General features: G+C 42.5%; 1 protein-coding gene and 1 pseudogene across 1 annotated transcript in view; one reads left to right on the top strand and one right to left on the bottom strand.

Annotated features, from left to right (window-relative positions):
- LOC111817304 overlaps positions 1 to 2,305 on the bottom strand; it is a 27,991-nt pseudogene extending 25,686 nt beyond the window's left edge.
- Positions 2,306 to 3,257: 952 nt separating this feature from the next.
- Positions 3,258 to 11,568, top strand: part of Wnk1 (WNK lysine deficient protein kinase 1) — a 170,733-nt gene continuing 162,422 nt past the window's right edge. The window contains exon 1 of the mRNA XM_023717693.1: positions 3,258 to 4,116. Coding sequence (XP_023573461.1) covers positions 3,346 to 4,116 — 771 coding nt within the window. The 5' untranslated portion in view covers positions 3,258 to 3,345. The remainder of the gene's footprint in view (positions 4,117 to 11,568) is intronic.

Genomic DNA, 11,568 nt, shown 5'->3' with positions numbered 1-11,568 from the left:
GGCAGGGCCTGTGTGGGTGTGGTGCCAGGGATTCAAAGCTTTTTCTTTTTTGTTATACTAGGGAATTGAACTCAGGACCTGGAGCTTGCCAGGCAGGAGCTTGTGCTGCTGAGCTATCTCCCTGGGCCAAGACCTGAATTAAACATTTTTAAGTGATTTGACTTGATTTCTAGTATTGGCTTATACTCTCAATTTCAATTTATGGGAAATAGAAACAGGAATCAACATGAGAAAATGAATAAGTGACAGAAAGAACATGGTGAGAGAAAGGACATACTATGTTCTTAGGCACCCAAAGGCCAGGGTGGCAAACCTCTTTGTTTAGTATATTCACTGTACTGTGTTCTGGCTTTTCCCTGCTACCTTTACTTAGTCATTTGATACCTTCTGTGAATGATAGAGGAGTTGATTCCTTATTTGATAATTAAAATGATAAGAGTAAAAAAAATATTGCTAGGGATTATAGCAACGACATAGAAAAAAAATCACATTACTTGGAGATTGGTAAACTTTAAAAAGAGAATTGAGCAAATAGTATTCATAGTAAAATATTCACAGTACAGAGTAAAGGTTTTAAATCTCACCATGTACATAATATGGTGATGCTTGAAATTATGTCTGTTTTCATAGTAAAACTAATCTGACCCAAGTATGAAAAGCGGGTATGTGGCAAGGGTGCTTTAAGTCAACGGTTGACTGAATTATTTCCAATGAACTTAGGTGTTCCTGGTTGGAAAGACTTGTTGACAGGGCTTGTTGATTGTTAAAGATTTGTGTCCAATGCACTGTGACCAATGTTTCAGGGCTCAGTAAACAGGAATAGGCAATAATAAAATCCTTTCATAACTACTCACACAGAAACATCCTATTTTTGTAAATGGAGGCACAAAAGTGAACACTGTGATTTATTGATCTTTTAAAAACTCACCAATGTATAATTGTTTTATGTTATACAAAAACTTTTTCCTAGTAAAACAACGGTGTAAGTTCTAAAAAGCACCAAGAAGCATAAGAAAAATATACTTTACAGCCATTTCTTCCCTGGCTGACATTAGTTTTATTGTTGGAAGAAAACCATTAGCAACAACCGCCGTAAGATGTACAGTTAGAATGGCAAATGAAAGATTTATTTTCTAAAACAATGAGACCTAAGTATTTCAGTACTGTACTCTAGTTGCTCCTTCTCAATTTGTACTTGTTAAAATGTTCATAACCTGCCAGCTTCGCGAAAGCTAAATAATGTTGGTTTAAAACAATCGTTGTATGTTAAGTCTGAAAGCATAGCTTTTGGTAAACAAAACAAAAAGAAAGAGCGTTAACTTTTTCGTGTGTCTGGTGAGCTTCTCCAAATTGTATAGCAAGACTTCTCTAAGCCTTTCTCTAAGCGGCGCTCAGCCAGGGAAACTGTACTAACGAATCTTCAGTTCGATGGTTTCCAAACTACTGCTGCTCTCTGCGCGGTCCGCGCTCCGATGCGGTTGCGTATACGTAAGCGCTTCCCGCTCTTATCGGTCGGGTTGAGACTTTTAACTGCCTTCTGGTTTCTAAATCCGCTTCCTACTCTGTCTGGTGCCCCCTGCTGCTCATCACCTGTGCAGCCCGGTGCACGGCAGTTACAAACTGCAAACGGGTGCGGGGAGCACCAGGATGGTTTGAAGGGAAGCATTTCCCGTACTGTGAATTGTACATTGGATCCAGATTTCCTGTGTCCAGAGTCTTGGTGTAAATTGTATACATACATGCGTGCAGTTCCGAGAGAGAGAGAGAGAGAGAGAGAGAGAGAGAGAGAGAGAGAGAGAGAGAGAGAGGGTTTTTGTTTTTCTAAGCTACTAAGCGAAAGAAAGATGGAAATGTAAGTTTCAACCGATTACAAAAGCAAAGGTCAACTCAGCCCTCTCAAGTTTAAGGTCAAAGCGGCGAACACGTTTATCTTTATCTTTCCTCGAATCCCCTTCTCCACCCCGTTCATTCTTTTCTTCGGGCAAAGCAAGACAAGCCTTGATTTCTGTAGGACAGCCCATCTTTGCATTCAGAATTTCTGTCTCGAGTCTAGAGCTGAGAACGTGGCCTTAATTGGTGCGCGCGCGCGCGTGTATGGGGGATGGAAGATAATGCTGCCTTAGTGCTCCTACCCTAACCCATCAAATCAATATTAATCTCATGCGCTATCTCCATAAAGTTTCCTACGAGTGGATGGCTCTTCAGACTCTCAGTTCTTCCCTCTGGCTTCGCCCTCCTCTCCTCCCTCACATCCCACTCGCTCAACACCACTGCGGCTCTCTCCTTTAAAGACCAATAACATCATTTTTCTTCGCAAGGCAATCGTCTTAGCAGAGCATGATGGGAGTCTCTCCTCTTCCTCACTCTTCCTTTCTCTTCTTTGCTTCATTCCCTTCTACCAAAATTAATCTCTAAGTAATGGTTTTCCTAGCGAGCATCGACTCCAGGATGGGCTTGAGGGACCCACGATGACGGTCCCATCAGGCTTCCAGAAGGGGCGGTTTGCAAAGAAAACCACAGTTCCCAGGAGGCGTCAAGATGAAGCAGCCGCAGAGCATCACGGAAGTCCTAGGCCCTTGTCTCCTCAGCCCCTTTCCCTCCTCCCTCCAGCAAACTACGAGTCCCAGGGTGCCTTGAGCCTGCTGCGCTTGCGCAGGAACTCAGCGCGCGGTGGGGGTGGAGCCGCCCGGGGCGCGGGGGGCGGGGTCCGAGCGGGCTGTGTGGAGGCTTCAGACTCCGGCGCCATTTAGCGCGGAGAGTTTCTCTGGCGGGCGCGGCTCTTCTTCGTCGGCCACTCAACCCCACCATCTTCGGTGACAGAAGGCGCCTGTTGGGGTGACTGCTCTTTTCTCCTCCCACCCCACCCTCGAATCCTCTGGGTCTCTCTCCTTTGGTCCGAAGAGGCCACCGAGCCGGGGCCCGCGGAGAGCGGCCCTCCCCTCCCCACCGTTCCTCCCTCCCTCAGCCCCGGCGCCGGCCCGGAGGGACGAGGTTCGCCAGGCCCGGGGCGGGCGGGAGGCCGCGGGGAAGGGGGGGCCGCTCCTCAAGCGCCGGGCCCCATAGCTTCGGCCCCTCGTCCGGGTGATGGGCGCCCGGTGAGGCCGCACCGCCCGCCCAGCACCGCCGCCCGCCGCAGGATGGACGCGGACCGCGCGGCGCTGATCCTCGCGGCCACGCTCCCGAGCCGCCCGCCAACCCACCCGTCCTGCGCGCCGCAGCCGCAGCCCCGCGCCGCCCTCGGGGTGCCTTGTCAGTGCTGATCGCGGCCATCGTCCGGTCGTCCCAGCCCCCTCCTCGCTCGGCTCCGCGCGCGCTCGCTCGCCCGCCTTTCCCCGCGGACCCACCATGTCTGGCGGCGCCTCCGAAAAGCAGAGCAGCACACCGAGCTCCCTGTTCCTCTCCCCGCCGGCGCCGGGCTCCAGGAATGGCTCCAGCTCCGACTCCTCTGTGGGTGGAAAGCTGGGTGCCGCGGCGACCGACGCCGGCCCCGGCCGGACCGAGGAGTACCGGCGCCGCCGCCACACCATGGACAAGGACAGCCGCGGGGCGGCCGCCGCCACCACCACCACCACGGAGCACCGCTTCTTCCGCCGGAGCGTCATCTGTGACTCCAACGCCACCGCCCTGGAGCTGCCGGGACTCCCTCTCCCGGTCCCCCAGCCCGGCGCCTCCGTGACGGTTCCGCAGAGTGCTCCCGCGGAGCCCCACCGGGAGGAGACCTTGACTGCCGCTGTCGCCTCCCAGGTGGCCCAGCAGCCTCCGCCCGCCACCGCCCCTGGGGAGCAAGCCTCCGCGGGCCCTGCCACTGTGACGGTCCCAAGTACCACCAGCAAAGACCTTCCAGTCCCGCAGCACAGCCTTGTGGGGAGCAAAGAGGATCCGCAGCCCGCGAGAACTGGAAGTGGTAGTGGCGGAGGCGGCAGTGCCAAGGAGCCTCAGGAGGAGCGCGGCCAGCAACAGGATGATACAGAAGAGCTGGAGACCAAGGCCGTGGGCATGTCCAACGACGGCCGCTTTCTTAAGTTTGATATCGAAATTGGCAGGGGCTCCTTTAAGACAGTCTACAAGGGTCTGGACACAGAAACCACGGTGGAAGTTGCCTGGTGTGAGCTGCAGGTAAAAGCCCCACGTACTTTTCTGGTCGTTTGGAACTCGAATTTGGCTTGGTTAGGTCACCTTATCGAGTTCAGCCTTTACACATAATTCTCAAGCTGTTGGAGTTGGAGGGGTAGCCAGCTTTGGCAAGAGGTTGAAATTGGGAGAATGTGAAGTGTGTACTTAGGTGTTTGAGAAAAATAGAATTATTGGTGTCCAGAGGGATCTGCTACCAGGCAGGAGATGAAAGTCATCTAGTACAAACAGTCTCTCTCGTTTCTGATTGGGTGTCTGACAGGAATTAGTGTGCAAGTTTCTAAATAAGCAGAGTACAGACTCTTCTTTCCCTGTGAGTTTCAGTCTCATCAGCGCCTGTGCAATGAGCAGCTCCCTTTGTGTTAGGAACCTGCTTCCATCCAGGAAATCAGGCTGTTCTTTTAAAAGAAGAACAATTCTGGATTCATCTGCTCGATGACTGCGTGGACATTCTTGTATAAAATAAATATAAAAAGGCTCACCTCAGCCTCTTAGATCAATGCCTGGGGACTAGTATAGTACAGTACGTTTTTACTGTTCTGCTTAATGATGCTTAAAACCCATATGGTAGCTAGTTGTGAGCAGACTTCCTTTATTAAAACGAATGTCTCCAGTCCATTCACCCTACAGTGAATAGTACAAGAGCCCATGCAAAATTATTTAAGTGCTTTGAGAATTATGTTATCATCATTTTAATCTTGTTATAAAAGTTCTTTTGTTTTTGTGATACTGAGGATTGAATCCAGGGATGCTCTGCTGCTGAGCTACAACCCATAAATGCCCAGGCTGTTTTCAAACTTTAAATCCTTTTTCCTCAGCCTTCTGAGTAGCTGAGACTACAGGTGTACACCACCTTCCCTGGCTTGTAAAAGATTTTTAAACTTTACCAGGAGTCCAAAGAAGTCACAGTAACTTGTCTTTTAGATGGATTAAGGAAAGTTTTCATATTACAAATAATGGCATGTCATTCTGATGGATATAGTTTACATTAAACAGCTAAGTTTATGCTACTTGTTGCTGGAGCTACTTTAGCAGCTTGCTTGGCTGTTGCCTTACTGGGAAGCTAACATTTGTTGCTGGAAGCAGAATTTTACTGAAGGGAAAATACCAGCTACATTATACATGGAAAAATGCAATTATCTCTTCTTAATAAGAAAATGGACCAAGCTAAATAGGATAGGAAAGTAAGTGAGTGACCTTGAAACTTAACTTTATCCATGAACCAATCAACATATGGGACACAGCACTTTGAATGGCAGTTTCCAATAACCAGGGCATATCAGATGTGGAAGGAAGAGTTAACACAGCATGTGGAAGTAAACTTAAATGCTGACAAGTTTTTTGGAACATAATTTCTTAAGTTCTGTACTTCATATGGAACTTCTAAGGCAGCATGAAGTATCAGCTACTCATTTTATAGTGGTTTAGAATTTAGAGTGGTTTAGAGTTGGAAGATGACAATCTTTTTAAAAAATGGTCAAACTATAACTATGTTTATCAGCCAGTTATACTCAAAAAGTCATACTCACGCCAAAATACCTTTTGTTGTACAGGTAAAATTTTACAGGCAAACTTTTTATTTGGTACCAAGTTTTGCCTATTAATTTTTTTTTTAAAGTTTCAATTTTTTTTTAAAGTTTCAAATTTGAATAGGTTCTTTTTAATCATTTTTTTCTTATTTTTAAACACTAGACCCATTTAAATGTTGAACATTTTATGGATTAATTTTATTTCAGTTATTTCATTTTTTAATCCTTAGGATGTAATTAGTGTGTTTTGCCCTTATCACTTGGGATTTTTCTGACAGCTTACTATGAAACCAATAATATAATACAGAGAACAGAGAACTCAATTTGTCAGAATAAATGCTTTATTTAAACTTCTCAGTTTATCTTAGATATAGGCATTATCAAACTAAGGAAAACATATTTTTAAGCCAGCTCAAGATTTGGCTGTAATACCAAATGGTCCTAGCTCACTGAGTGGTGCTGTGGCTCAGAAACTTGCGTATCATCTGTCCATGCTTCTGCAGTTTTTCATTTTGGCTTTAAAAAGAGTAATTATTCTACCCCAGGTGTTGCATATTATTTTTGGTATTTTATTTGTTTGTTTGTTTGGCTTTTTGAGACAGGGTTTCACTGTGCAATTCAACTTGAAGCAGTCCTTCTGTTTGAGCCTTCTGAGTGCTGGGGTTATAGGCATGCATCACCATGCCTGGCTTATATTTTTGGTTTTTGCCAGGATGCTTGAAGTACATGCCTACTAATGTGTCAGTAGGTCAGTGTTTGGACTTTTGTCTTCCAGATATATATTCAAGGACAATCTAAAGGATTACTAAAGCTTTGAGAAGAAAACATTTTAACATTTTACATGTATACTTTTGTTTTTTGTATTTTTGAGACAGGGTCTCAACTATGCAGTTCAGGTTGGTCTTGAATTCACTGTGTGGCCCGGGCTGGCCTTGAATTTCCGGTAATCCTCCTGTTTCAGCCTCTGAGGGCTGGGATTACAGGTGTGCACCAACACACCTGGCATTAATGCATACTTTTAATAAACATACCTTTCTGCAGCATGACAGTAGAAATATTGTGTTCACTTGTTGAGTTAAAAATCTCAGTGTATTGAAACTGGGGGAAAAAATCTAGGCTATCCTGACTATTTATTTGGTCAGTGAGGAACCTGAAATTACAGAACATATAAGAAATTTGTTTAGATTGATAAAGACCAAAATAAAACTAGTTAGGATCTAATAACTTGGAGACTGTGTCTGTAATCCAGTAGATGGTTAATTAGTAATTTGAAAGGAAACAGTACTATACTGGTGTGAAAGTGTCTGTCAGATTTCTGGAGAAATCTAGTCTGTAATGGCACCTTTAAGTTAATGAGGATGGCACATTTCAGGTCTCTATTTTGGGTATTGATTTTATCACCTCAAATGCAATTATAAATAGACTGGGGAATGAGTGCGAGTAGGAGAGTAGTAGACACATTAAACTACTTCTTTTTTTGGTCTTTTTGAGACAGTGTCTCTCGCTATGCAGTTTTCAGGCTTGTCTTGAGCTCACTTTGTAGTCCATGCTGGTCTTGAACTCACAATGATCCTTCCTGCCTCAGCTTCCCAAGTGCTGGGGTTACAGGCTGTGCCACCAAGCCAAGTTTAAACTACTTTCTCCTCCTCTTTTCTCTTTGTTTTTGTTTTTGCAGGGATAGAGTCTTCTGTAGCTTACACTTACTATATACATAGTCCAGGCTGGCCTGAAACTCATAGCAATCCTGCCTCAGCCTGTTAAGCACTGTGCTACCATGCCCCTAACGCAAATCAAATTACTTTCTGTAAAGTTTATTTTGATTTACAGTATAGATAGCAATCTAGTAAAATATAAATTGTGTACTAGATAATACTTTGATACCAGGGTCTTAACTGAGATGTTTAATTAAGATTTCTTTACCTGAATTCATTAGATAAGTGGTATGCCTAATACTAAGTTGCTTTGGTTAGAAAATGTTACTGCATGGCTATACCTTTAGGGTTTACAGGGATATTTTTTTTTTTTAAATATGGCATGATTTTCTTTAAAAAAATTATACACAGATTTAGTACTTTAAAATCTGTTTAAAGTACTGTTTAATCTGTTTATTTACTTTACTTCCTCTCCAGGGCCAGGAAAATAGCTCATCTGCACAGTGCCTGCCTGGCAAGCACAAGGTCCTGAGTTCAATTCTGAGTATAATAAACAAAACTTAAATACTACCCCTCTAGGTTGCCTCTAAAGTGAGAATTCATTATATGCATTATATATTGATGAGATTGTTTTGTGATATATCTAAAAGGGGAAACCAAATCCTAATTTTTGTTCCAGTGGTTGCTTTTGTCTCTGGCTTTTGCTAAGTTAAGCCTTACTTCTCTTGAAAGAGTGTAGCAAGGCTGCAGAAATGGGATGTGGTTCTGTGACTCAGAAGCTATAATTTCTTTGCTGTAGTTCTTAAAATAACTCATTGAGCTGAATCTCCCCATTTGTTCATTAAAGATTTTCCCCTTTTATCTTTTTCATTTGTGCTATATTCTTTACTTTTTAGGGTAAGGATCTATTAACTTTCAGTCCCAGGAACTAGATTTTAGGGAATAGTCTTTAGGATGTTTTAAAATTTTTTAGGAGTTCCTAATTAGGAATATAAGTAAAATACAGAGCATACTTTTACTTTTTAGGTTGGGGTAGCTGCTTTGTAAATTAAGGAATGAGTGGTAATTTGTTTAAAATAATGTTTTGCCCCTTTTAAACAGAATAGAATGTAATAGAAGACAAAATGATTTTGGCTAGGTAAGATTGTATGTAAAGTACATGTAGATTTGTTTCTATAGGAAAGATCTTGTGCAGGAATTGAAAATTACATTTCATTTTCTATTCTTTTTGTGCAAAAGTACTGAGGATTGAATCCAGGGCCTTCACACTAAGCTATATCCCCATCACTCTAAATTTTGAGAAAAAGTCACCTTCAGTCTGTAGATTGTCCAGGCTGTGATTGAACTTGAGGTTCCCTTTGTTCAGCCTCGCACAGTGCTGGGAATATAGCTCTGTGCCACCATGTATGTCCACCCTAGGTTGATTGTTTTAAAATGATGTAGTTTCTTAGTCTTAAGACTTTAAATGTTTTCATTTTTTATTATTTACCTTTTTTACTGACTCAAAGTAATATAGTTGTTCCTAGTCAGAGAACTAGAAAGAAGAGATTGTTCCATGTAAAAACATATTGGCAATATAATATTTCCTGGTGACTTGAGTTAACTTTTTGACATTAAAATTCAAGTGCAGGAACCTGTTCTCTTGAATTCATTGTAGCTTATCCCTGTTATCCCTATATAAACAGTCAACTAAAACTGGGTTCTCATTATAAATTACCCTATACCTGTTACTTGGGTGTTCGAGTAACTTTTAATTTTTTTTAAATAAAACCATAGGGGGGCTGCCCCTTAGCTCAGTTCTTTAAGTGGCTGCTTCAACAAAGCAGTCAGGCTCAGGTTGCTGTGGTTCGATCCCCACAACTCAAGCCTGCCAAACCTGTGCTGAAGGAATTCGGAGCACAAAACCCCCCTAAAATAAAACCATAAAAGCAGCAAGAGTGGTTATGTTCAAATTGTAATTTCTGAAAATGCCAATGTACATGAACTAATTCAATTATTATAATAATAGGTCTTTACTGTAACATTACTTTGAATTACATTGACATACTTTCAGTACCTTGCATTTTATTTGCTGTCTTACTGTTTCTTTTAACATAGGACAAATCTGGTCTTTGGGAATAGGTGAGACTTAGTGTGACCTCAGTTTGGATTTGAAGAGGCAACATGTTTGTAGTGCATTAGGGCTGGCGAGATAGCTCAGTGGACTAAGGGACTGCTTAGGTAAGCGCAAGGATGCAGGTTTGATCCTTGGTATTGCATGCCATGCCAGCCCCACACCAAGCAGGCCACCGCAACCGAGCATGGTGGCACACACTTGTAATCCCATTGCTAGGGAGGCTGAAAACAGGAGAATAACTCTTGAGTCCGAGCTGTGTAGTGAGACCCTGTACCAAATACATTTAAAAAAAAAAGTGGGTTAAGTGTAGGCTAGGTTTATGGCTCAGTGATAGAAGGTTTGCCTAATCCCTAGTACCCCAACCCCTCCCAAACAAACAAAAAGCAAAGCTACTGCCTGGATACAAATCCTTTCTCTTCTGCGTGCTTATGTCAACTTGAGACAAGCTCGGCACTACAATTTCCTCTCTGTAAAATAGGTATAACGTGTACATGTTTTGTACAGTTATGATCAAATGAGTTAACATGTTCTGGACAGCTTGAACCACTGGTGGTACATGCATGACTGTCCCAGAAGGCAGTTTTATTGGTCTTTTTTACTAATAAAATTGTTACAGAGCTGCCCAGTGGGATGGTCATGCATGTACCACTAGTCATTCAAGTTGCCCGGCAGCAAGATATACAAATTATAGCCCCATCATGAATGTAATATATGTAAACTATGTAAGACAAGATTTGGCATGTAAGTAGTATTGTGATGATTTAGCATCTTTCCTTTTTTTCCACCACATCCTGCTTCTATTAACTGTTTAGTATTTAAACATTTAAAATTTGTATTAGTACATGTTTGCAATACATAATGATTGCATTTATTGTGGGAAGTTGGTACATCTACATGTGTAACTCACCTTTAATTCTTTTTATATTCCCTTCCCTTCTTCCCCTGTCACCATCATCTCTTGGTTTTCTATTTACAAAAGGTCTATTTCCTGCTGTCTTTTATTTTGTTCTTCAGTTTCTTTATATTTGGGTTTCTTTTATTAGTGAAACCATGCAGTATTTAAGCTTGTGTGTCTGTTTATTTCACTTAACGTGGTCTCAGCATACATCCATTTTCCTATAAGTGACTCATATTTATTCTTACGGCAGTGTAGTAGGCCATTATATATGAATACCATATTTTCTTCATCCTTTTATCTGTTGATAGACTTATAACCCATTTCCAAGATTCAGCCATTATAAGTTGTGCTGCTGTAAAGATGGGCATATATCTTGTAATATGTCTTTAACTCATTCAAGAAGATACCTAGAGGGAGAAATAGCTGGGTTGAATGAATTTCTGTTACTAGTTTTTAAGAAATCTATATTGATTACCATAATGGTTATTCTAGTTTACATTCAAAGGGTTCCACTCCTCACTCCCAACCTCACTAGCATTTATTATTTGATTTTTTTGATATTAGAGTAAGAACAAATCTGTTAATTGCTCGCGCTTACTTGCTCACTCTTGCTCATTCTCTTCCTCTGTCTCTGTCTTTGTCTCTGTCTGTCTGTCTCTCTCTTTCTCTTTCATTTTTTGAGACAGGGACTCACTATGTAGCCCAGGCTGGCCTGGCCTTTTAACCTATGGTGAAACTTACTTTAGCCTCCTGAGTGCTGAGGTTACAAGCATGAGCCATCAGGCTCCACTGAGTTTGCATTTCTGTAATGGTCAGAGGTGTTGGACATTTTTTCTTGTGTTTATTGGCCAAAGAACTTAACCTGTAATGCTGATTTGTTAGCAACACTTCCTAACTGGTTGAGAATCAACTAAAATACTATGTGAAGGTACTTGAAAAATGTAAAGCTTTACCATATGTAATAAAAGCTACTTTTTTTTAAGTTTTAAAATTTTTGTTATGCTAGGGATGGAAGCTGGAAAAAAGACTACCTCTAGCCCACAAAAGTAGTAAATATTCAGTTTGAAGGATAACAATTGTCACATGTTAAAAATTATAAAATATCGGGGCTGGTGAGATGGCTCAGTGGTCTAAAGCACCTACTTAGAACAAGCTAAGCAAAACACAGGGACCGCGGTTCAATCCCCCAGCACCACATGCCAGCCAGCCCCGCCCCCTGGTGGGCTGAGCTGGCCACACACA

Source organism: Octodon degus, unplaced genomic scaffold, assembly GCF_000260255.1.
Source record: "Octodon degus isolate 3935 unplaced genomic scaffold, OctDeg1.0 scaffold00054, whole genome shotgun sequence".
Classification (NCBI taxonomy): domain Eukaryota; kingdom Metazoa; phylum Chordata; class Mammalia; order Rodentia; family Octodontidae; genus Octodon; species Octodon degus.
The sequence above is the reverse complement of the archived record's forward strand: the minus strand, read 5'-3'. Positions and strand labels throughout refer to the sequence as shown.